The sequence below is a fragment of the Nicotiana sylvestris genome, chromosome 4 (genome assembly GCF_000393655.2).
Source record: "Nicotiana sylvestris chromosome 4, ASM39365v2, whole genome shotgun sequence".
Lineage (NCBI taxonomy): Eukaryota > Viridiplantae > Streptophyta > Magnoliopsida > Solanales > Solanaceae > Nicotiana > Nicotiana sylvestris.
This window is the reverse complement of record NC_091060.1, coordinates 159,540,004-159,567,515: the sequence shown is the minus strand read 5'-3', so window position 1 is coordinate 159,567,515 and position 27,512 is coordinate 159,540,004. Positions and strand designations below refer to the sequence as shown.

At 37.1% G+C, this 27,512-nt stretch overlaps 2 protein-coding genes across 2 annotated transcripts; one reads left to right on the top strand and one right to left on the bottom strand.

Annotated features, from left to right (window-relative positions):
- Positions 1-10,714: 10,714 nt before the first annotated feature.
- Positions 10,715-14,146, top strand: LOC104240432 (ABSCISIC ACID-INSENSITIVE 5-like protein 5). Its single transcript, XM_009795272.2, has 5 exons — positions 10,715-10,809; positions 11,406-12,582; positions 13,386-13,457; positions 13,536-13,565; positions 13,807-14,146. Exons 2-5 carry the CDS (start codon positions 11,449-11,451, stop codon positions 13,879-13,881), a joined length of 1,311 nt encoding a protein of 436 aa, XP_009793574.1. The 5' UTR covers positions 10,715-10,809; positions 11,406-11,448; the 3' UTR covers positions 13,882-14,146.
- Positions 14,147-19,384: 5,238 nt separating this feature from the next.
- LOC104240433 (THO complex subunit 5B) lies at positions 19,385-26,395 on the bottom strand. The gene is made up of 9 exons (XM_009795273.2): positions 26,071-26,395; positions 25,694-25,984; positions 24,510-24,846; positions 22,345-22,670; positions 21,990-22,246; positions 21,027-21,621; positions 20,811-20,945; positions 20,182-20,449; positions 19,385-19,727 (listed from the first exon to the last, which is right to left on the bottom strand). The coding sequence occupies exons 1-8, from the start codon at positions 26,272-26,274 to the stop codon at positions 20,183-20,185; spliced, it is 2,412 nt and encodes an 803-aa protein (XP_009793575.1). The 5' UTR covers positions 26,275-26,395; the 3' UTR covers positions 19,385-19,727; position 20,182.
- Between the last annotated feature and the right edge of the window lie 1,117 nt (positions 26,396-27,512).

Here is a 27,512-nt window from a genome sequence, read left to right as displayed (position 1 = left end):
TCATTCTGCATTACCGAGCATGTCAAATGCCAGTCTCGAAGAGAGACTCTCGAGGAGATTCATGCTCGTGGATTTGACCTTACTTTCGATATTGAGAATGCAAAAGTACTCGAGGCCGAAGCTAGAGCGCTGCTTTCTTTTGATGATGATGGCTCCGGGAGTGCTAGTGGATCCGAGAGTGGAGAATATGAGTATGAGGCTCCCGGGGAAGATTAGGCATTTAGAATTTTTTTCTTTTTTGGATTTTTTGTGTAAGATCCAGAGTGGTCTTTGTAAATACTTTTTGCATATATGAAAGATCTCTTTTCTTTCCAGTTAGTTTTCGATTTCTGTTTTGTGAAAGTTCTGTTTTGCTTCTTGTCTTATATTTTATGCCTTGTGAGAATTTTGACTCACTTCGTTGCCTTGCAAAAATTTTGTCGAAGTCAGATTAGTGTAGTCTCTATAATCGAGTGAGTACTTGCTCGAACTCGGAGTAGAAAAAACCCTTAAGTTTCAGTTGAGTGAGGGTGGATTCTCGAACTCAATAATATATTGGCCCTTAGGCTCTTAAATTGGGCCGATATGGCCTTAAAAGAGTGGGTTTTCCCTTTTCGGCTTAAAAAGTTTAATCATATAAAAATTTGTTATGCCTTAGCGCGAGATCAATCTATATCCATTAGGATTCAGTGTTATCGAATACTTTTACTTTGTTATGCCGTAGCATAAGTTTGTTCGAGAGTTCGAATAATTTGGTATCCCTTAAGGTTTTTGAGGGTTGACATTATCGAAACCATTTGTAACTTTGCGGAGGGTAGCCTATTTTTAACCGCTTTTATGAAAGCATTTGAAGGCATGTTTCATTTACGGAATTCGGACGTCTCCGAACCGTGTTAGTTTGGTCATGGCCTTTAACTTGAGATTTGCCATTTGGGCTTGTTTCTCGATTATACTTCAAACTTGCTCGAAGTGTCAGTCCTCGAGTGGGGTGGCCGTGGTCTATAAAATCGAGGATTGCCTTTTCAAGGTCTTATAGTGTCGAAGTTTAATAATTTGAACATGTTAATTATTGGATAGTAGTCCCCGAGTACGGGGTTGATAGCTTGAGCTTTAGTTGCGATCGACACTTGAGCCAACTTCCGAATAAATCATAAGTAAAGTAGAAATTTCACTAAGGCATGGAACATCTGGTAAGGAAAAAAATACTTCTTTCCATAAATCATTCATGCGTACATGTTTTTCCATTTTCATAAATCATTCATGTGTACACGTTTTGCCATTGGGGATCGAGTAATCTACAAGGACACGATCCATTTGACTGTTTTGCCCTTTACAAAATTTTACCTATCGAGACTTGTTGATACGGAGTATTTTCCTCAAGAGCATAACATCCAAGTGTGATGCCCCCAGTATTCTACGTTGATTGTAAAAATGTCTCGGATATTGTTAAATTGTCCCCAGGTAGCACAAATAATTATTGCCTCGTTAAAAACCTCGCCGGAAAAACCCATTTGGAAAAAAACCGATCTAAGGGAAAAAGAGTACAATGTGTGCTTTAAAACCTGAGGTCTTTGTGTTGAAGAATTTCCCGATGTCCTCGATCGAACACTTGCAAGAAGTTAGTATCAAATACAAATGAAAAAAGGAGAGAGTCATACCTTAGCAATTATCTTTTGAGGAGTGATATGTTCCAATTATTTGGCAACTGTTCGCCATTCATCGTGCCAAGTTTGTAAGATCCCTTTCCGATGATACCAAGGACCTGATATGGTCCTTCCCAATTTGGGTCGAGTTTCCCCTCATCTAGGTCTCGAGTGTTGAGGATGACTTTCCTTAGAACTAAGTCCCCAATTCAAAAGTGGCGAAGATTGGCTCTTCGGTTGTAGTATCTTTCGATGCGCTGCTTCTGTGCTACCATTCTGACAAGGACGACTTCCCATTTTTCAGCTGGTAATTCGAGGCTTGTGTTTATAGCCTCGTGATTCGACTCTTCTATTGTGTATTGAAACCTGACGCTGGGTTCCCCGACCTCGACCGGGATCAAGGCTTCGGCGCCATATACTAAGGAGAACGGTGTTGCCCCCATACTAGATTTCGACGTTGTTCGATACGCCCAAAGGACTTCAGAAAAAATTTCTCTCCATTTTCCCTTAGCATCATCCAATCTTTTCTTTAGATTCTGAATGATGGTCTTATTTGTTGATTCTGCCTGTCCGTTCCCACTAGGATGATACAACGTCGATAATATCCTTTTTATTTTGTGATCCTTGATGAACTTCGTTATTTTCCTACCGATAAATTGTTTTTCATTGTCGTATACTATCTCGGCAGGTATCCCAAATAGGCATATGATGTGATCCTAGATGAAGTTTATAACTTCTTTTTCTCTGACTTTCTCGAAAGCCTGTGCTTCAACCCACTTAGAGAAATAGTCAGTCTTAAATAAAATTAATTTAGCTTTACCTGGGACCGATGGCAGAGGGCCGACGATATCCATTCCCCTTTTCATGAACGTCCACAGGGATATGAGTGAATGAAGTTGCTCCCCGGGTGGTGGATCATTGGTGCATGTCTTTGGCATTTGTTGCATTTTCGAACGAACTCCTTAGTATCCTTTTCCATGTTGACCCAGTAGTACCCTGCTCTGATGACTTTGTGAACTAGTGATTCGGCACCTGAATGGTTCCCGCAAGTAACTCATGGATTTCTCGTATGACATAGTCGGTGTCTCCCAGACCTAAACATATTGCCAACGGCCCTTTGAACATCCTTCTGTACAATATTTCATCTTCTGCCAATGTGAATCGTGCAGCTTTCATTCGTAGAGTCCTCGATTCCTTAAGGTCCGACGAAAGCTTCCTATTCTTTAGATAATCGATATATTTGTTCTTCTAATCCCAAGTTAGTCTTGTGAAGTTTATTTCGGTGTGGCCTTCTTCGACTACCAACTTTGAAAGTTGTACGACAGCCCCCGAGCTAATTTCGTCGTCTTTCACTGATGACCCTAAATTTGCAAGGGCATCGGCCTCACTGTTCTACTCTCGAGGTACATGCTGTAGGGTACATTCTCTAAACAGGTGTAAGGTTACCTGCAGTTTGTCCAAGTACCTCTGCATTCGATCTTCTTGAACCTCGAAGGTTTTGTTGACTTGGTTAACCACGATTAGGGAATCACACTTGGCCTCGATGACCTCTACTCCCAAACTTTTATCCAGCTCGAGACCTACAATCATGGCCTCATACTCGACCTCATTGTTAGTCAACTTAGTGGTTTTGATGGATTGTCTAATTGTATAGCCTGTGGGCGGCTTCAAAACAATGCCTAAACCGGACCCCTTCACATTTGAAGCTCCATTTGTGAAAAGGGTCCACACCCCCGAAGACATACTTGTGTTAAACAAAAGTTCTTTTTCGGCCTCGGGTACGAGGGCAGGCGTGAAGTCGGCCACGAAGTCGGCTAAGATTTGAGACTTGATGGCCGTTTGAAGTTGATACTCGATATCATACCCACTGATTTCAACGGCCTATTTGGCCAATCAGCCTGAGAGTTCAGACTTGTGCAAAATGTTGCGAAAGGGGGTAAGTGGTTACAACACAAATTGGGTGACATTGAAAATACAGTTTTAATTTCCTAGATGCACTTATTAGAGCAAGCGCTAATATTTTTAAGTGTGGGTACCGGGTCTCGGCTTCACCTAGAGTTTGGCTAACGTAGTAAACAGGAAATTGCGTACCTTGCTATTCTCGAACTAGGACACCACTTACCGCAACTTCCGAGACTGCCAAATATAAGTAAAGTTGCTCATCCGCTTTCGTAGTGTGAAGTAATGGGGGGATTGAAAGATATCGCTTTAACTCTTCTAACGCCTGTTGGCATTCCGGGGTCCAAGTAAAATTGTTCTTCTTTTTGAGCAGTGAGAAGAACCTGTGACTTCGATCCGAAGACCTCGAGATGAACCGACCTAAGGCGGCTATCCGCCCTGTTAATCTTTGTACGGCCTTAACGTTGTCCACGACTGTGATATCTTCGATCGCCTTGATTTTATTGGGGTTGATCTCAATTCCCCCATTTGATACCATAAAGCCGAGGAATTTGCCCGATCCGACCCCGAATGTACGTTTTTCGGGGTTGGGCTTCATGTTGTATTTTCTCAATATGTTGAAGGTTTTCTGCAAATGTGTCAAATGGTCCTTTACGTGCAGGGACTTAACTAGCATGTCATAAATATAAACCTCCATTGATTTATCTATTTGTTATTCGAACATTCGATTTACTAAGCGTTGGTAAGTAGCACCAGCATTTTTTAGTCCAAACAACATTACATTATAGCAATAAGTACCATACTTAGTAATAAACGAAGTCTTTTCCTGATCCTCCAGGCTCATTTGTATTTGGTTGTACCCTGAGTATGCATCGAGAAAGCTAAGGATCTCGTGGCCAGCCGTGACTTCGATCATGCGATCGATATTAGGCAAAGGAAAAGAGTCTTTAGGACATGCTTTGTTTAAGTCTTTGTAGTCTACGCACATTCTAAGTTTATTCCCCTTCTTGGGGACTACGACTATGTTTGCTAACAATTCGAGATATTTTACTTCCCAGATGTTCCTATTTTAAGAAGTTTGGTTAACTCATCCTTGATGAATGCATGTTTACCTCGGATTGTGACATTCTCTTTTGCTTTACCGGTCTGAACTTTGGGTCCAAGCTCAATCGATGAGTGGTAATCTCCGGTGGGATCCCTATTATGTCAAGGTGGGACCAAGCAAAACAATCCATATTTTTAATAAGAAATTTAATGAGTTTTTTCCTAAGCTCGAAAATTAACCCCGTGCCCAGGTATACCTTTTGATCGGGCAGATGCTCGATCAGTATGACTTATTCTAGCTCTTCAATCATTGACTTTGTGGCATCGGAATCATCGGGGATTATGAAGGTTCGAGGCATCATATAATCATCATCCTCGATAATTTCCTATTGCTTCGATCTGGTCGAGGCCAACGACTGTGGTGGCTATTTGACTTCCTGCTTTTCCTTTGATTCTGGTCCATTTGTTGATGTTAGTGCTGATACGGGTATTAACTCATCAATTGCAAACATCTCTTTGGATGCTGGTTGTTCGTCGTATACCGTTTTGATTCTTTCCAATGTTGAGGATTTCAAAACTTGATGAAGCGTTGAAGGTACTGTCCTCATATTATGGATCCAAGGTCTTTCGAGCAGCGCATTGTACCTCATATCACCTTCGATTACATATAACTTTGTTTCCTGGATAGTTTTAGCCACGTTTACTGGCAAAATGATTTCCCCTTTGGTGGTTTCAATCGCCATGTTGAAGCCATTGAGTACTCGAGTTGCAGGCACGACTTGATCCTGAAGGTCGAGTTGCTCTACGACCCTCGATCGAATAATATTTCCGAGCTACCTGGATCAACCAACACACGTTTAACTTGAATTTTATTCATAAGGATAGATATTACAAGTGCATCATTGAGGCTATTCGATCCCTTCTGCATCCTCATCATTGAAAGATAAGGTATTTTCTGGTAAGTAATCTCGGGTACGCTTCTCCCTTGTGATTGTAACTTTGGTGCGTTTAAATATCAGGCCCTGAGGAATATCGACCCCACCAACGATTATATGAATCTCGTGCTGCAGTTTCTCCTGTTCGTTTTTCCTGTTTGCAGCATCCCTATCTCTGAAATGATTTTTAGCTCGGTCACTCAAGAACTATCGAAGATGACCTTCGTTGAATAGACAAACTACCTCCTCCCTCAATTGCCTGCAGTCTTCGATTTTGTGACCATGGGTTCCATGGTATTTGCATATTTGATTAGGGTTTCTTTGAGCCAGGTCGGACTGTAGGGGTTTGGGTCATCTAGTATCTTTGATCTGTCCAATGGCTGATATAATACCCGATGCATCGATGCTGAAGTTGTATTCTAATAACCGTGGTGCTTCCTTGGGCTCGACATGTTTATCGAAGCCACTCTTACTCATTAGCCCTCGGGAGTTTTCCTCGATCATTTCGAACGGGATTACGTCCTGGTCCACTGTTTCTACGATATGCATTGTATGGTTGGTACCGGTCTCTGGTTGATCGCGGCTCTCTATCGATGTCTCTTTGAATCCTGCCTTCAGATATATTCGGATAAACGGAACTGGAAAGGGCTCCCAACTGATCATCCTCGACTTTGATCTTTGATTGGTATCGATTATGTACATCGGCCCAGGTCACAACTGGATACTCAATCAAATTCTATTTAAGTTGTTGTAATAATATCGAACTTAGCTCGTTCAAACCTTGGGTGAAGGATTGGACAGCCCAATCATCAGTGACCGGGGCAGGTCCATGCGTTCCATTTGGAACCGAGATACGAATTCCCTTAGCATTTCGTTGTCCTTTAGTCTAACTTTGAAGAGGTCCGATTTCCTAGTCGTAAGCTTTATTGCTCCGGCGTGTGCCTTTACGGACGAATAAGCAATCATGGTAAAGGAATCGATGGAATTGGGCGGCAAATTGTGGTACCATATCGTTTCCCCCTTCGATAAAGTTTCTCCAAATTTTTTCAACAAAACAGATTCAATTTCATCATCTTCTAAGTCATTTCCTTTTATTGCGCATGTATAAGAAGTGACATGCTCATTAGGATCAATGGTGCAATTGTACATGGGAATTTCTTCGGAATGAGCTTTGGAGCCGCACTCGGTGGGAAAGGCTTCTACACGAAATTCTTCGAATTCAAACCCTTTAAGATCGGGGGTGCCCACAGTATTTGATTAATCCGTGAGTTGTATGTTTCTACCTTTTTATCGTTAGCCTCAATTTTCTTTTCTCCTGATTCGATCCGTTTAGTTAGCTCCTCGAGCGTTTTTATGATGGCGGAGTCAGTTCCCGATCCGTTATCATTTGATTTTTCCGATATAGGCTCGACCCTATGAATAACTTCTTGTGACGTATCGAGTTCGATCCTGCTTGGTGTTCGATTCTAATTTTGGAGCTGCATTATCGTAACTTGCTGAGTCTGCAATATTTCAAATATCACTCGAAGGCTAATCCCACCTTCTTCACCACTTTGTGCATTCTGATTGGCTGCCTGAGCGTCTCTGTGGATGCTATTTTCAAGGTCGGCGCCTAAATTTCAATGAATCGCGATACGAGAATTGACATCGATTGGATCTACGGCGTGTGGTCCATCGGGATTGATTGGAGGTACTCCGTTGCCCGGGGCGACTATGTGTTCTTCTCTCTATGAAGACCAAGGACGATGTCTGTGTGAGTGGGAATTGCTTGAGAGTTTGACATGATGATTCCTGAAATCAAAGACACTTACGAGAACAAGTGTAAAAGTAGTGTGTGTTATGAGAATTAATACTAGGAAATCACTATTATCCTTAGCCCTACGCTGAGCATCAAACTGTTTACCCTAAAAATTGAATAAATAATGTGATTATAAAGATATGTGATTTCACCTAATACCAATTGATAAATGTAAAGATAAGTGATGCAAATTGACGATAATATAAAGTAAACCAGCATTTGGACAGAGCCTCGAGCTTGGATACCCTCGAGCTAGTTAAGCAAGAACAGTTAAGATGCAACGAGCTGATAAACAAGAGAATGTAAATTAATGAGAGAATATTATATTGCTTTGATCTATGTGAATGTAAGGTACCTACAAATAATGGGGACTCCTCTTTATGTAGTAGAGGAATCCTAATTATGATATAACACTAATTATAGAAGTAAATCTCATGATTAGCCTAAACAACCGTCCTTGATTGGATCTGTTCCAGGATTTACGCCGAGATCTTCGACCGGTTACGGATATCTCGCCTTTCCATTATTGTGCTTCGTTCGAAGTCAGTCCTATATGGCCTCGATCGCTATTGGTCTCGATCTCGACGAGCACCTCAATTCACGAGCTCGATACCTTATCTTCGTGCTCTGACCTGATGCATTGTGAGACTGACCCTCGACATGATTCCCTGGTCTCGATTAAACGGCAAAATCGGGCAAGCCATATTTTAACCGTATACACCTTTATAGTGAAAACAACAATAGTGCTAGATTAAAATTATTCTAATACTAAAAAAAATACCTTTGACTAAAGCCATCACAATACTCCCCCCGTCCCTCATTACCCATTCCCCCACCACCTTACGAGGTGGTTTGGTCGTGGATAAATTATTTAGAAATTATAATGAAGTGATTGTAATACATGAAAAAAAAGTAGCCCGGTGCACAAGGCAATTGTATCCCCATTCATGCAGGCTACGAGGAAGGGTCGCACCATAAGAAGTGTGATGTAGATAACTTACCCCAATGCAAGCATTAGTGATTGCGTCCACGACTTGAACTCGTAGCCTATGGGGTCATACGAAGATAGCTTTACAGTTGCTCGAAGGCTCCCATTTGGATTAATACTCACTGAATTACTAGTGTGTGTGTGTGCATATATATATATATTTCTAGCAGATATTTATTCTGATGGGATTGGAGATTGGTGAATGACAAAATGGAGGGAAGAAATGTGAAGGGAAAGTGAGTTGTTCCCTTATGCTTTGGAAAAGAGCAATTGTCCCTCGTTGTTAGTGGAAAGAAAAGTGAATGTGCTTATATTAAAAAAACACTTCCCTTGGTGTAAAATAGGTTGGAAAGAAGGTAAGCCTCGCGTCGTCGTCGTTGCTCGCTCGGCTTCTAATTAATTAATTTAATTAACTATCGAAAACCAACCCGAAATAACCTAGGATCCGCGCCCTCGACCCGGTCTGTTTATTTTCCCGAATAATTTAAAAAATATTCCCGCATGTTCCAACATCCATGGTTGTTTCTAAAAGGTTACAAAATTTCAGAAATAGTGCCAGAAAATGGCTATAAATTAGCTTCGATCCCAGAATTTTTCTTACGAAATTTTCTGAACTTCAAACTTCTTTTTCTTCTGCGCAAATAAAATCGTTCTATCATGGGAGGATAATATTCTAACACCTCGGATACTTGAGGAGAATAATTTCCTTAAGGACACACTATGCATTCAGTGGGCTCGATTTCATTCTAACATATATTTTCAGATTCTGTTTTCTGATTATTTCCAGTTTCTACTTTGCTGTTGTTTTCCCTGTTTCTGTTTTTTTTGTTATAGGAAATTATTGTTTCATAATATTATAGTTAATACATATTAATAATATGTTCATTGTATTTATTAAAAATAGGATATACGGTATGTACTCTTCCATTTCAATTTAGATGAGGTAGTTTGACTTGGCGCAAAGTTTAAGGAAAAAAAAAGATGACTTTTGAAACACGTGGTTCTAAAAGCTTAAGGGGAAAAAGCTTTGTGGGGCCATGACATTTGTGTGACTATAAAAGCTTCTCGTTAAGGGTAAAGTGGGTAAAATAAAAAGTTTAAAAGTTGAATTGTTTCCAAATATATAAATGTGTCATTCTTTTTTGAACGAACTAATAAGGAAAGTGTGTCATTTAAATTGAAATAGATATGTATAGGTCGAAAGCTCTCTCAGAGTATTTAAGGCAAGGTAACATCGAGGAAAAAGTCATTTGAGGATAACCAGGAAACAAGGAGGTTCGTGGTCAAAATCTCAGCAATGGTCGAGATCGAGCACCGCAGAAAGAGCTTTAACGACTAGTTTTTAGAATAGGATATTAAAGAGAATATTCTATTGGATATTCTCTACCCTTGTACTATTTGGATTTGTTAGGGTATGTCCCATATAAATAGGAAAAGAAGATAATGAAAAAGGGTATGTGACATTCACTTGATAAAAATAGACTTCTGATAAAGATTGTCTCTTATAAAGATACAAACACTACCTTTTTATCAAGATTCTTGTTCATATTTTTCCACATTTTTCCATTAGATATGAGAATATTTCGAATGTTCTTGGATTTATTCGTCATTCATCATTATTATGGGAAACAATCATCTAGCCCATTTTTTATTGAGTGAACCACTCCTCTTATTTACTTAAAGGCCATTTATTATTATTTATTACCAGTTACTCCTCTATTATTGTTCATACCTTTTGGAATATTAAATGAACGCTATTATCAATCCCCTACTGGATTTATTTCGTGTTAGCCCCTTCTTCGAAATTCGTATCTAGAGATATCATTATTAATTAGGTTTAATCCATCATTACGTAAATATAATCGTTTTAACCAAAAACTACGCTTTTTGGTCAAACAAGATAGAGTCCTACTTTATACTGAAATTATTTACCTAAATGAAGTAACTAAACCACCCCCAAATGTTCAATTATTCTTCAAGAAACTTGGTAATAAAAGCACTTAAACTTCAATCAAGATCTCAACCACAATATCCAATAAGAAAGTGCCAAATTTAATGAAATCCATAAAGTCACTTCTCTATTATAGTATTAACCAATCCCTAAACACCAATTGCCCTATACACAAGGGGAATGGTCATTACTGCAAACACTTTAGGGCGTGCGTCCCTTTATGCCGCGTCCCTATCCCATCCCACCTATCTGACAAAAACCAAATAAACTCATCTCAACCGTTCAATTCCTTCTACGTGGACGGTTTGTGATCAACCCACCTTTCTTTCCATTATTGGCCCAAAGTCACACCAACCATCTCCTACTCCATCACTAATTGGCCCAAGTTTTATACCTTTGGGCCCCACAAACCCATTAATTATTATCCGAACTATATATTTTGGGTTACCGGCCTTAAAAGTCCTAGTGAGACACTTGGCACTTTCAAGAACCACTCGCAGCCAAAGAAGAAAGAAACGTCTAGCAGTCTACAAGTTTAGAAAGAAAAAAATATATCCAGAAAAACAGAAAAGGTAAACAGGAAAACATACTGTTCCTTGTGTTCCCATTTCAAAAAATTCTCAGAAAAAAAAGTTTTATTTTTTCTTGTTATTATCAGCTACAATTAATATGGTGTTTCCTTAAATATTTTCTATTTATGGATAACTAGTCAATGATTAGCTTTCTTGGTTTCTTACCTTCAAAGTTTTCAGCTTTGATCTTTGAGCTTTGTGATTTTTGACGTTGAGTTTGTACATTTGAAGTGGATATTTAAAGTTTATGCTTTTGTTGAATTGGTTGGTGTGGAGATTGTACTTTGTATTCTGGGGTTCCTGGTGTGAACTGCAAGTGCAGTCAACTTAATGGAAATGAAGTGAATTTCAACTAGAATTCTGTTTTTGATGATTTTTCTAGTAAGGGGTTGGTGAAGTTTAGGTTCAGTTTGATTTTCATATCTATTTTCAGGTATATTTGCTTTCAGCTTTTTATTACACTGTGTGAAGCTGTGTGTATGTAGATATATGTACATTTATGTGAGGGGTTGAACAGCATGTTAGTGAAAAGGCTTAGAGGGAAGTGAAATAACTTGTTGATCTGACTATTATCTTTTGTGATTCTTGAATAGCAGAGTGATTTTTGAAGTTGGATTGGAGACTATTATTTTTAGTGAAATGGGGAGTAATTTTAATTTCAAGAACTTTGGAAATGAGCCACCAGGGGAGGGTGGAAGTAGTGTTGGTGGGAAACAGCCCGGGAACTTTCAGTTACCGCGGCAGCCATCTATCTATTCGTTAACGTTCGATGAGTTTTTGAGCACGACGGGAGGGAGTGGAAAGGATTTTGGGTCAATGAATATGGATGAGTTGCTAAAGAATATATGGAATGCTGAGGAAAGTCAAACAATGGGAGGGTCTGGAATTAATGGGCAAGAAGTTGGTAGTGTTCAAAGTGGGAATTTACAGAGACAAGGCTCTTTGACTTTACCTAGAACACTGAGTCATAAGACTGTTGATGAAGTTTGGAAGGATATGTCAAAGGAGTATGGTGGTGGAAAAGATGGAAATAGTATTGGGGTGTCAGCAACTTTGCCTCAGAGGCAACAGACTTTAGGGGAAATAACACTTGAGGAGTTCTTAGTTAGAGCTGGAGTTGTGAGAGAAGATGCACAGTTAGCTGCGAAATCGAATAATGTTGGAGGAATCTTTGCTGATTTGTCCTATGCTGGAAATAATACAGGAGTTGGATTTGGATACCAACAAGCTAATAGGAACACAGGTGAAACTGGTATTCAGGCTGCTAATTTGCCACTGAATGTGAATGGGGTTAGAACACAACAACAGCTAAGGGCGCAGCAACTGCAACAACAACAACCACAACCACAGCAACAGCAGCCACAGCAGCAACCCCTTTTCCCTAAGCAGCCTGCTTTGGCATATGCTGCCCCTATGGCTATACCAAATAATGGTCAGTTGGGAAGTCCTGGAATGAGGGGAGGGTTGGTTGGTATTTCTGATCCGGCGCTCAATTCTAATTTCGTTCAAGGTGCTGCTTTAACGGGTGGAGGAATGGGTATGGTTGGTTTAGGAGCCGGAGCTGTTACTGTTGCAACAGCATCTCCAGCTGTTTCATCAGATGGACTTGGGAAGAGCAGTGGAGATACACCTTCTGTATCTCCACTTCCCTATGTCTTCAATGGTGGTATAAGAGGCCGAAAATACAGTACTGTGGAGAAGGTTGTTGAAAGGAGGCAGAGGAGAATGATAAAAAATAGAGAGTCAGCTGCCAGATCAAGAGCTAGAAAACAGGTAATATTCTAAATCTTAGACATAGGCTATACCTTTGATGTCTGCAATCTGCATGCATTTGTATTACTGGCTATGTGTATACCAGAAAACAATACATCTGTACTTATGTGTATAATCTTAATATATACGATTTCAGTATATTTCTCTTCTGTAAAATTGTAATTTTTTATCTCGACATCTTCAAGATTGTGACTTGAATAGGTCTGTTAGTATGTTGGGAAACACCCATTGATATATTCTTCCTTAGAAATAGTTGTGTTGCTCTAGTTGAGGAGAGAAACACCATCCCTTGTGTTATTCAGAAAAGTTAATCCTAATCGATCTTCTTTAACTTCCTTAGTTAAGTCCTTATGAACTTTGCTTAACCTGTTTCTCTAACTGCATGCTAATATCATTATTTGGGGCATTTAACTACATCCATTTGATGATTAATGATCTGCTTTATTATACTTGGAGGTGCATTTTTTCACTCTAAAAAAGATTGGATATCATATGCAGCAGAATGGTATTTGAGATGTAATGTGACAAGATTCGAAAGGTTCAAAGATTCGGTTTAATAAAATGTAAAGCAGCTTGTGCTATACATAGTAACCAAAATTTGTATGACTAACACTGCTATAAGTTGTACCCTTTAAATAGGCAGAACCCTGTGCATTTGTCTTCGTAAATATAGACCAGACCAAAAACTAGCACATCAAATTCCTTAAATTTCAAAGGATGCACGAGCACCTAATAATGCCTCGTTTTTCAATCTGATGTACACTTTTGTGGTCATTGATCATCTTCTGTTTAACTCTCTGTAGGCATATACTATGGAGCTAGAAGCAGAAGTTGCAAAACTAAAAGAAGAAAACGAAGAACTTCAAAAGAAACAGGTGATCTTATATGAAATCGCATTGCAACTTTTGTCTGTCTCAATGGTTCGTCACTAACTAAATTGTGTACTGTTGCAGGAAGAAATGTTGGAAATGCAGAAGAATCAGGTATATAAAGTTCTGCTTCCTCTTTCAAGTCAAACCCCTCGTGTTTTTTTCTTGTCTACGCGATTTTGCTTTAAGAAACATAGTCAGTTAATTCAGCACACTCTGATCAAAATTGTCCAAATTTTATCTATAGAAGCACACAGCTGTTCTACCTGTTTGATCGTGTTATTTTCTTCTCGAATTGAGTTAGCATAGCCATTTTGGATCTAACAACAGAAGTTATTGCATTTTTGTGATACAGGTTATGGAAATGATGAACCTTCAAAGGGAAGCTAAAAGGCGATGCTTAAGACGGACACAGACTGGTCCATGGTAAAAAAAAAAGGGGGGGGGGGGGGGGGATTTCAGAGATTAGTGGTATTAGCCATATTTACAAACTCATAGTAGGTGTCTGTACATAAAGGAAATATGTGTCAACTGTAGCTCAGAAGAGAAGAGTTGTCTTTTTGCTGTAGCTTTTTCATTCTGTTAATTTCTTAATTCTCCCTTGTTGGGCATCATATGCATAAATTAGAGCCAGAATGTAGAAATACTTAGTTGATAGCAGATACACATGAAAATACATCTATATATTATTAACATATCCTCTTGTAATGTGTTCTGTAGAAGTGACTTGGAATCAAGCCTACTATTTTGACAGGCTGAATTTTAACTACCTGAGAGTAATTATTTGTTCAAAGTGGTATGTTTTTAAGTAAAATGTGAAGAAGAAATTCGGATGTTGGCCGAATGCTTCTCTCAGGGGTGTTTTCGAGTGAAGAGTTTTTGGTTATTGCTAATTTCGACAAAAAACTTTGTCTGGTCTTAAACACGACATTTTCAAGAAAGGAAGTTTTACATTCCTGTGCGATATAGTAAACAATATTATTCTTCATGTTTAACTTTTAATATAATTATCTTCTATATACCTAATTACCATTTATGTATTATTTTAGGATTTTAATGGTATTAATTAGTCTCCTAATTTTACTCAACCGTATATTCCCACTCCCCCAAGTTTCTCTCTCTAAATCTCACCACCTCACTCACGTATCAAATCACACCCACGATTTTCTCTTCAATCACCCACGATTTCCTCTTCTAAAACTAGCGAAATATGTAACCCCTCCACCATTGACAACCATTAAAAAGCTTTGAAGCTTTGAATTCGAATTTGGGTTTTCAAAAGACATTGTTTGTTTGGATTGGATGTTGTTGCAAAGAATTGAGAATTCTCTCTATGTCTCTCTCTATCTCTCAATCCTAAATTTCAGTAATATAAGAGGAAAGGAAAAGAAAGCAACAATTTCACCATTGATAATCATCAAAAAGCTTTGAAGCTTTGAATTCGAATTTAGGTTTTCAAAAATCATTATTTGTTTGGATTTGGGGTTGTTAAAAATAATTGGAAATATGGTTTGGAGTTTATATCTCAATTTTGAGGGGTTTTGGTGAAGATTAGACTTGGTTTTGACTGAATTTCAGATTGTAACTCGAAGAAGAAATGAAGAAGAAGAAGAAGACATGACATACATTATATTGCAGAAATTGTAGAAAAATTATAGAAAAAATGTATTCTGCTGTTTATTTATTTTTCTTTTATTCATTTAACTATTGTATGAAAGTTGAACAACATTGTATAAATATTGTATTTAAGTGTATATTGTAGTTGTATATAACTTAGTAGAAATAATGTACGAAAATTGTAAATAATTTGTAGATAAGTTGTATAATATATAATTAGTTGTATGAAATTTATTTTTACTATGTATAAATCAGATACAAAATATACAAAAGACATATTGTATAAATTTTGTATGTAAGTTTTATGTTATTGTAGTTGTATTTAATTGAGTGGAAATAATGTGTAAAAGTTGTAGATAAGTTGTATTCCTCTATAACGGGAGATGTTGGCATATCAAGTAAATTTAGTGTTACAGACGAACATGCATGAAAATAAAAATAAATTCTGTTATGAACAATTTGTAGAAATTTTGTAGATAATTTGTAGAAACATTGAAATTCTATATTTTCATATTAATTTTTCAAATGATATGTAGTTTTATTGTAGAATGTAGAAATTTTGTGGATATTGTGAAAATCCATATTGATATATATATATTTACTCTGACATGTAGTTTATTTGTAGATAAAATGTAGATAAAGTGTAGGACATTTATATACAACCAGAATTTGATATAAAATGTAACAACACAAACATGCAACTGTGTTCTCATTGGTGATACTCAATTTCATATTGAAATCGCGAACAGTTATACATAGCGGATATGATCCTAAGTTTTTTGTTTTTTCAACTTTCATACAATAGTTAAATGAATAAAAGAAAAATAAATAAACAACAGAATATAATTTTTCTACAATTTCTGCAATGTAATGTATGTCATGTCGTCTTCTTCTTCTTCTTCTTCTTCTTCTTCTTCTTCTTCTTCTTCTTCTTCTTCTTATTCTTCTTCTTCTTCTTCTTCTTCTTCTTCTTCTTCTTCTTCTTCTTCTTCTTCTTCGAGTTTCAATTTGAAATTCAGCCAAAATCAAGGTTAATCTTCACCAAAACCCCTCAAAATTGAGATATAAACTCCAAACTATATTCCTAATTATTTGCAACAACACTCAATCCGAACAAATAATGATTTTTGAAAACTCAAATTCGAAATTCTCTAAATCTCCCATAGCTATCCTAATTCTCATTCAGTTGTAGCATAATTAGGATTTTGGACATAATTGCGTTTGTTGAAGAAGAATTGTAGAAGATTTAGTCGTTTTTTATTTGTGAAATCAGAAAAATGATGAAACAAGAAGCGAGATCGTCCCATTTTTGTTTCTAAGAAGTTAACTTGTCAAAAGAGAATTAAGCTGTTGAAAAAAAAATAGAACTCAGCTAATATGTGAACTAAGATAACGAGAGAAACTTAGCACGTTAGTGATTCATGTGTCATTGAATACGTTTTTGGAAATTTGCAATGATTAGTTTATGCAAAAATAACTCTGAAACTTTTCAAATTACACCACGAAAATCGAAATCTCGACAGCATTTGTGGTTTTGCGACTCTAGGTTTCTTGATAATTGATTTTGCTTGAAGCTTTCAAACTCCATGAAGGAAGAAAAATAAGGAAGCCTACAGCTACAATGATTTCTTATTTAATGAATTGTCTATATTTTGTAAAAATACTATTAGCATGGCGGGTAATATGCAAACTATGAACATATTTGGTAATATAGTTTCCTATATGGTATAGGAACGAAAATTTCCCTTCAGGAAAAAGAAAAAAAAAACTACGGTCAAGCCTCTCTATAAAAACCTCGTTTGTTCCAAATTCTTTTAGTTGTTATAATAGCGAAGTGTTGTTATAGAGAACATATATTATAACATAGCATGAAAATTGGTTCCAAAAGAAACTTGGTTTTCATAGTAAATAGTTGTTATATAGGGATATTGTCGTAGAAATGTATGAGTGTAGTACACATTTGAGATAAATTTTGACTTAAGAAAAACTTATTTTTCAGGTAAGTTTCAGCAAATCAACCGAAAACCTATGACAGGGATAGATGTTGGTGTTTGAAACTTTAAGGTTCAAGGACGTGATCATGCGAACACAAAATGTTTACTATAATTGCTCATCTATATGCATAATTTAAGACCAATTGCCATAGCAATTAAAGAAAGTGGCTTCAGTTGAAGATAACTTCATGATTTTAGTCTGAATCATGGAAGATAAACGGCTTTGGTCCAAATACCAGCGGGCTAGCTAGTTTTTGGATTGGTCATTCAAAAATAGTCAGCGTTTGTAAAGTCATTAAAAAATAGTCACTATTTTGCTGCAACACAAAAAGTTTCATCATAACATATTCCAGCATAATATACTGGAGATTGGAGCACATGTGTATGAACTTCCAGCATATTATACTGGACCTAATATATTATGCTGAAAGTCCAGTATATTATGCTGGAGTATTTTCCGGATTTTAAACAGTATTTTTGTTCAGATTTATATTTACCTGGAAAGTGACTAAATTTCGATTACTTTTGAAACTATTGCTATTTTTTTGAATGACCACTTGTAAATTTAGCTATTTTTTTAATTTCTACCACGTTTTGCTTATCAATGTCAGCCCAACATATCGTGCGAGTGACTTGAGTTGAATATAGGGAAATTTTCATAAAACACTATCTTTTAATAGTAATTAGCCATCTATAGATATCATTTGATATATTACGGATTATAGATACCTTTTATGTAGTTATAAGTTGTATTTGATGTATTTAAGCTATTGTATTCATGAATACAGTAGTAAAAATAGGTGTGGGAAGTCCAGCTAATCAGTTGTTGTATTCGAGTGTATTCGACTGTATTCATGGAGTGAAACATGAGATTACAGCTGGACAGATTATTGTATTCGACTGTATTCAACTGTATTCACGGCGTGAAATAGGGGATTATACTGTTTTTAAAATGGAAAGTGAATCAATTAACATAATAGACTCCTAATATAACTCAACAAACTCAATTATAATACACAAATTTTGTATTTTCAGTTATAAAAAAGATTCTCAACCGAAAAATACCCCAAAAACATAGCAATCTTCAGAGAAATTATATAATACATCTGAATACATAAATTATATTAATTAAAAAAAATTATGAATACATTCATGGCATATAGCGAGACAGTGAATACGATGAAATACATAGAATACAGCGGGATACATTGAAATACAATGAAAAAAATACAGAGAATACAATAAAATACATGGAATACAACGAGATACATTGAATTACAATAAAAAAAAGACAATGAATCCAATGAAATACATGAAAATACAATGCAATACGTTGAAATTACATTGAAATATATTAAAGGAAATGTTCTTCTTCATCGCGAAAGATAAAGTTGTGACGTGGATGTCACGTGGAATTCTCTGGATTGATGAAGTTGATTTGAAACTGAATCAGGGGAAGGCAAATCAGATGGAATAACAAGCTTTGGTTGCAATTACGGAGGCAGTTGTAGTTGTTGTTGTTGCACGCCGGAAACAGCCGTCGCATGCGGCGAAGATAAATCCACAAATCCTCCTTCCTCATGCTTCTGTTTCACTACCCCAAGAGTCATCTGTGAAAATTGCTCCTCAAAATTTCCACCCTTTTGATTCTCCTCAACGTGAACTTTTATCGGCGTCAAATTCATAGAAGACATAGACCCAAACTGTTTGGAATCTTTCATACTTTGCACATAATATCACCAATAAAATGTTTGGTTACCTTTTGAATCTTTCATACTTTGCACAAATCCGGTGGAAGGAGGAGGAGATCGAAAATTTTAATGGGATGGGGGAAGAGTATGAGATGTATCAAAGTAGAGAGAGAAAGAAAATAGTGTAATTAATTAGCGTATTTAGTGACTTAGGACTAGGAAGTAACCAAAATTAATATTTTGCTATAAACCTTAAAAGGTATCTATGGAATATTATTTTTTTAAATGATATTTATTTAAAATAAATAAGGTGTTAACCTTTACTATAGGAGGTAAAAACTCCTTGAATATAATGTCGTTTTAATTTTTAATTTTTACTCACGTGGAGTTTTGATATTTAGGGACTGTTTGGCCCATAAAAAGATTCCTTATTTTGAAATTCTTTTCACTTTTTTTCGATATCTATGTTTAGCCATGAAATTTTCGATTCACTTGAAAATGAATTTCGAAATTTTTTGAAAATTTGAAAAACTCCTAAAACCTATTTTTCAAAATTCACTTTAGATCACTCACAAAAATTCAAAAATAGTCCAAAATTATATTCAAATCCAAACACAACTGTAATTTTCAAATACCATTTTCACTTGAATTTTTTTTTCCACTTTTTTCCGAAATTTTACAATTCTTATGTCCAAACACCCACTTATATACTTAAAAGGAATGTTTCTCATTTCAATAGCCACACTTCAATCATTTCCTTTTTGTTTCCTACACAATGAGTAGGTTTTAAATATATTTTTCCAACATTACAATGTGCCCCTATAAGATAGTTTGGTATTACAATTTTACATAGTATTTAAACAAAGGCTAATCCCTCGCTGCTGATAGGTTAAGAGACGTGCACAAACAGAGGATCCGCATTTACACCAATGAGTTGCCTTTCGTTTCAATGTAGCCTTTTCTTATCAAAATGTCTGCACAAGCACAAATATAGTTGAAATAGCGCTTTACACGATGCAATAGTATAAAAAGATGCCGTCGAAACAGATATGCTATATCTATAACTTATTGGTTTTACAATTCTGCAGTTTGATCTGGCGAACATCTTAAACAATGTCAGAACTTGAAACGTGCTAACAATATCATTTCAAATATCTCCCTCAACTGGCAATGCAGAACGCCACCATGTTCTTTGACCAAATAAACAATCAGCCATTGTCTAACCAATTCAGGTGCAACAGGAAGTGGCTATCATCATGCCCATCATTATGAAAAGATGTGCAACAGGAGTCATAACATTTTAACTAGGCATGTTGCAACGTGAATCTCAGTAGTACATGGTATAGCACGAAAGACCAATCACATGGATTTAAACAACCCAGCATTTGAGAAATAATAATACAAAATGTAACAACATTGGGATATTACCTTAGTACGGATAGCCAGGGGTGCAAGAGCTGTCTTTCCATGAGATCATCTTCCTATGATCTCTACCTCTAAATGATCGAGCGACAAGCTGACCAGTCATAGGTTTGCACAAACCAACATCAATCACAGAAGTGCTCTTTCTCTTCTCAGACGATGACTCCCCATCTTCAGCATAAAAGTCAAACAGCAAGGCAAGACAACGAACCTGATGAGCCAAGACTAAGTTTTCTTCATCTGCAGGTATAGCGTTTATTATGTGAGCATTGACCTGCAACAGATTAAATAGCTACTTCAGTTTAGGATTGACCAATAAAATTGTCGCAAACTGACATCACAATCTCAAATTCTCAATTAGTGAACAAATTCAGCTATTGTCTGAGGAATCCTCAAAATTACGGTGGGTTAGTTAAGGAATAAACCTAGAGTCTCCTTTTCACCAAACATTAGCCACAAAGCTTCGCAGTTGAATTTGCATTGTACTGCAGGCCTACCTTACATGGATTAAGAACGCTCAATTTTTAGATATATATAAAACACAAATACCCACTTGACACAGTCCAGGCAAATAAAGAGTCCATGTAACATAGCCATATGCAGCAAAACCAACCATTACGTTTGTTACTGCTTACCTCTGCTTCCATGCTGCGAAGTTCATTGTACCACACAGAACTATCCACCATAGAAAAGTTCTCCGACTGTATCGCCTCATAAAGGCTCAATGTGAAAAGAGGAGGCCTAAGTGGATACTCCTTGCTGATTTTGATCTGCCATAAGAATTGACCACTCATGAAGAGGAAATTTAAATTGAATTTGAGATAGAAAATGAAAAGGGTAGGATGTTAGACCTTGGATTCCAATTTCATTTTTCTTTCCTCGTTATCCATCTTTCTTGTCAGAACGAGACAATATTCCTGAACCTTGCAGTCCACCCATGACTTGTCACTGAACCCAGCAAGTCCAGGGGTATTATTACTATCCTGCCCAACCTGCACAGTATCATCCACTTCACTATCTGATTCCAGAATAAGATCTGCATCATCTCCGTATTTCTTAAAACTTGGTGACTTCCCCTTTATAATTGGAGAGCTGGCACTCTTTGAAATGAAAGCCAGCTTTGTGGACGGATCAAAATTGATTCTTTTATTTGGAGTGACATTAGTATCATTTATAGAAGTGACTGGAACTAAAGATGGAAGCTCCCCATCCTCCCTCGTGCTTTCTACCTCTTCTTTTGAAGAGGCAGATTTCCCGTCCACCACAACTTCTGTAGGAAGCTGAACTTGTTCTATTTCTGCGACAGCCAATGTTGAAACCTGACTAGGAGATGGACAAAGAGGGACCCATGCATGCAAACTACAGCGAGGATCGTGTGAGGCCCAAGGAACACTTCTACTGGCTAGAACTGGCCAGTTTAGGTTCATTAGAGAGTCGAACTGCTCCCTGTAACTCAGCCAAAAAAAAGTTCAAATTTCCAACATGAGTTACGCCTTGCTTTTTAACCTTAAGGGCAAACAATAAAAGAGGAATAGGAGAAAAAGACAAGTCCCCAGAAATGGAATTTCAGTACTGAAAGATCAAGGAATAAGACATCACATCATTCTCCGTGAACAAGAGGACAGAGTAGAAAACAGAAAGAAGGCCGAGAATGACCTTGCAGAGCAAGGGAAACATTAACTATCTTTAATAAATTCAAACATCTTCAGCAAAACAAAACTGCACATAAGATCATCTCTGCCACAAGTCAGTCTCATCTATGATATTTGTCCCTATGGATCCATGATGCTAAACATACAGTTACAGTGACTCACGCTAGAGCCAGCTGAGCCTTTTTCCGAGCACGAATCCGTTGCACAACCGTTTGCACCCGATTTTGCTGCCGATACAATGATAGACCAGAGATAACAGCAGCGTGTTTTGCTGTTTCATCATTTGAAGTCTCAAAACCCCTAAGTGATGGTGACACCTCAGGTAAAAAGTCGATGCCTGCCAGATGCTGGGCCCACTTGTATGGTCGTGACGTTCTCCTTTCATCGAACACAATAGAATGATCAATTAGCTTAGCTGACTGCAGAACACACACGAAGTTGAATCAATCAGAAAGACTGAAACAAACAGTTGAAAGTACAAGGAATAATTAATACACCAATATCTCAAGCTGAAAACCTGGCGTGGAAGCTCAAGGCCTGTGTCATCCGGAAATAAATTGCATAAGATGTCATTATCAGGATTCTCTTGAGAGCCTTCAACTCCAACACACACAATATTCAACTTAATTAAGTACTCAAACTTCAAGGTGACAAGTTTTGTAGATTGTATCTCATCATCGTGTATATGAAGTGTGACTTTAAGTGGGTGAGTTTGATAAATTCCAGCCTGCTCCAGACTTTCCTTGCTGGGTATCTTTTTGGGACGCTTTCTTCTCCGTTGTCCATCATCTTCCTCATCTATATCATCATCAACTTTAGAGCTCTCTAAGCTGGCAGACACACCTTCACATGAATGATTTATCATTCAGATAGGAACATTTAGAAGAAGAGCAAAGGAAGTAAAGAAGAAAGTGTTCAACCAGAAAGGAACTGAAAATAAATACAATCAAGCTCAAGTAAACTAAAGGAGATATAATCAGTGAAATTGGGTATAAAAACAGCACAACCACTATAGTGCAACCAAAAACTAGAGCATAAATGAACAGGCATGCAGAATAAAATAAGCTGAACAATGTAAAGTAGAAGCTCATGGTTTCCCATGAGTAGAATCTATTTAGTAATACTCAGAATAGAAATGGTCATTAAACTGATAAAGGTAGAGACTTAGACTTCTTCTTCGAGAAATCTTCACGATACCTTCAAGGTCGATTTCCACTACCAAAATGATTCACTACTTCGACTTAAACTTCAATTAATCTTCTACACTTAGACTTAAACTTAGACTTTTCCTTTTTGAACTCTTTCAACAGACCTCCAAAGTCAAAAACTAGCATACTGATTTTATTTTATTTAACTTGAACTTTAATCCTGCCATTATTCCAATAATGATTAAGCTCTGTCCTGAAAAACCAATATTTTTCCCCTCAAAAACATATTTTCCTCCTCCAACTCAAGGTATCATAAACTAATGCTATCTTAAATGGTTCATTTGAAGTAATTTCCTTTCAACCTCTCCATGTTTAACATTTCAAACTTATCATTTTAAATCCTTATTGACCAAACTCTGTATAACAATACTTTCAAATATTTTACTATTTAATCTCCATAAAAGTCAATCAAAGCCAATGAAGATGGCCCAGAGGAGTACTATGCAAGGATGGATCATTTTTATTGATCTCTCTTGCCTTAAAAGCACTGTTTGCCTGCAAATTTGCATTACTATGTACAGTTACTACCTTCAAGCTGAATGCACAAGGTGACAACAAACTTAATACATAGAACAGTTTCTCTATGAACTTATCACTTCCTACAATTAGAATGTCCCAAGTGAGGTGCCAACTGAATGTATCAAGTGGAACATATGCCACAACCCCTAGTTTCAACCACGTGTATCCAATCTGATAATATGTAACTTTGATTATAAGAAACGATGGAATGAAACATATTCATGAGTAGTCAAACAAACCAATATGTTCTCTTGATTATGTCACGTTTTAAGGATTTGTTTAACCACTGTATAACAAGCACTAAGCGTAGTTATCCTCAAACGTAACCAAGAAATCTCCTTGAATTACTAAGATTCAACTAACACCCCTATCACTAGGAAAGTTTTTAAAAACTGCTGTCTACACAGGATTTATTTTCTCAACTTGAAATAATATCTTCTAAAAAATTAATATACACACTAAAATTGAAAATCGCCCAACTAAGCCTTAGTTGTAATTGAACAAACACTGTTTACAGGAAAATTCATACTGAAGTACAACAACCCTTTCTTCTTATGATAATATTTACAAGCACCCATCACAGAGCCCCTTGTTAAAGAAATAGACAGAAAAAGGATTTTCAGAGTTCAACATTGACAAATAGTTTAGATCCAGTTGTAAATATTTAATTACCATTAGAATAGTATAAAGTCTTAGCTTTAGTTTGTGGTCATACAGTTTACCTCAAAGAAAATTTTTCTAGCAAAGAAATGCATCAACAACCTTGAATCTGGCGGAGAAAATAAACATTATGGCAGACTTTAATTTTGAAATAGGTGCCATTATAGCAGACTATAGCAGAGCACATGAAGAAGGCATAATATGATAAAATGATATTAATGTTTACACAGCAGTTTCAGCAAAGACAAAAAACACATGATGAGCCCAAATAAGAAATCTATAGACTGGGACCAACCAGTGTCTTTATTTGCTTGCTGACGGGCAACAGCTTGAGCGTCCTTCACACTACCAACAATCTCCAGCTCTACATTTTCTCCAAAGGCTTCTTTTTGGGCCATTAGCTGTGAATAAATAACATAGAGAGGCGGAGGAAGCAACTCTGCATATTGCAACTGCTTCAACTTTTTTGTGTGCAGAACTCCAAGTTGGTGCTGCACCGGCAAGGATGCTTTCTTGAGTGATTTTAGGTGTGACGGGAGACTTGACAAGAACTTCTTTCTGTTTGCAATGGTCTCCTGTAGAGCCTTTTTTTTCTGTTCCAGTTTCTCACGAAGCTTGCATAATTCTTTGCGCTGACACAGAAAATATTTAAACTCAAAACAAGGCTACAGCCAGACTTATCACACATGCGTGTGCGTACACACGCTACTCCGATGATGATCATATAAGAGATGGGAATTATTCTACAAACATATACAGCTGATACATATGATCTAATACAAATTCGAAATAAATGAGAAGCATAGAATTTGACCTCAACATTAGCGAATACTAAATGACCCCAAGATCTTTTTTCAGCTCATGAAATAACATGTTACAACATCTACAAATAAAATGCATTAGAAGAAGATTATAAGTGCAATATATGCAGAATCCACGGTTGAAAGTACCACTAAAGGGAAGCCAAGGTGGGTATATTTTCAGTCTCTCGATTCTATTCACCATAAGAACCTCCATATGACCTCACTATTATCCAAATAAAAGAGAAGCATAGAATTTGATCTCAACATTAGCCAATACTAAAATACACCAAGATTTTTCCCAGCTCTTGCAATAACATGTTACAACCTCAACAAATAAAAGATTATATAAGTGCAATATGTGCAGAATCCATGGTTGAAAGCACCACTAAAAGGAAGCCAAGCTGCATATAGTTTCAGTCTTTTAGAGTCTATCTTTATTGATTGTAACAACCTTCATATGATTCCTTCTCCACTAAACCACTTCTGAAACCAATTTAGTAGTTTTAATAAAGATAATAGTCCATGAAGACATGAGTTTTAGAAGCAAATAACAATTTTAATTCACCAAAAAACATGAAACACCAAGCCTAATAACTCCCTTTAGAACAAGATACTGAGATATTAAACTAATTTGGAAATAGAAAGGAGTGCTTGCCGATTGAATTAAGCTAGTTACCTGGAATAGCTCATAATTGAGCCGCTTTAGCATCAAATTGTGTGAGTTGTCCTTTGACATAACAGAGCTTTTTATCTCCTCAGGTGCATCTCTAAAGAATTCTTCCTCGGGAACCAGTTCAATATCAGGATATTTTGACCTGAAATCTTTGCAAGCCTTTATAGCTTTCACATAATGACTTTTTTCATACATCAAGTTGTGAAGCTGCAGCGTGGTGAAGTCGACGGGAGCTTTTGCACGTTCCGTTTCACCTTTCACGCGATCCTCATCGAGCAAGATTGATCTATTTGCCTATGGGAAGATGTTTAAGGTAGTTAATACACAAGCATTAGGGAAAAACAAAAGAACAAGTGGAGATTGAACGAAAAGAAGTTAACCTGACGTAGAGAGACGAAATTGATTAAAATCTGAGTGACGAGTTCGCGAAGTTCAGATTTCGGCGCGCTTTCTTTTTTAATGGACAGCATTTTTGAAACGATTTCCTCAACTGAAGCTTTGCTTTGCTGCAGAACTTCGTATGGAGACTTTTCCGGCTTGTGCTCCGGTAGTATTTCGCCGGGTTCCCCCATGGTTATCTCCATTTTCACCCCTGCTCTGTCGCTGCGTCTCTACCGATTAAGTCATACGCTATGCTTCTGGATGTGTACGCTACTAGGGTTTGTTTGTTCCGTCTGCTTGACTTGAGTGCCCGTCTTTCGGGTGCAGTGTAGCACTCTTCTATTTTTGCTTTATTTTTCTCATTTTCTTTTAAGCATTTATTTCCAGAATTTAAAAAGAAAAAGACCTTGTGGAAAAAAGATAGTTTATGCATTTGTACTGTAAGCACGTGATTTTTGCCCTATGAAAGAATTACTCCCAAAAAATTCAAAATAAAATAATTTTTCCTTGGTGTGCAATTTTTGAATTTTGTGGTATTTTTGTCTGTGCGTGTTTATTTGTTTAAATTAATAAAAATATAAAATATGTCGCATTTTCATTTAGTATTTATTTAAGTTTGTTTTACAAAAATGAGAAAATCATACAAAAATAATGTACGTTGCATTTTAGCATTTAACGTCTAAATTGTGCGATTTTATCGTTAATTGCTATTTAAATATGCGATAATAGTTATTTGGAATTAATTAGTATTTTTGATAAGTTAATTTAGTTTATAACTTAATTTAGAATTTTAGTTTTATTAATTAGAAATTAGAAGAAAATAGAGCAAAAAATGTAAAGAAAATCGGAATTGGGCTCTTCTTCAAATTCAAGCCACAGGCCCAAAAAATATCCAACCATCCCTACGACCTGGTCCATTCCAAACCGGGTCGACCCAGTCCATAACCAAAATACCCAACATCCCTATTATCTTACATTTCACAAAAAACCAAACCCAAAAAACCCTAAACTAACTAATCCCCCCCCCCCCAACCCTTTCTTCTTCCTCTCCAAAAACACCCCAAGCTCCCCTCCCATGGCAGCCATGGCTGCTGCCCTTCCCCGTCCTTCACCTTCAACACACACCACACACACACACACACAACACAACCACCCTCACCCCCCACGACGTCCCCTCGCTGCCATGGCTGCGTCTTCAAGTTCGTCGAGCAGCTGCTCCGAGTCCAGCCCCCCCGTCGCGTTGCTGCTTCTTCTCCGTCAAGTTGTTGCTGCCATGGCCATGTCCATGGTGCTGCTGCTCGACGTTGCAGCTCCACCCCGACGCTGAGTTAAAAATTTGCACATGAGCTCATAATTGTATAAAAATCAGATATTTAAGCCAAATATGACAGTTGAGCGACCGTGCTAGAACCACGGAACTCGGGAATGCCTAACACCTTCT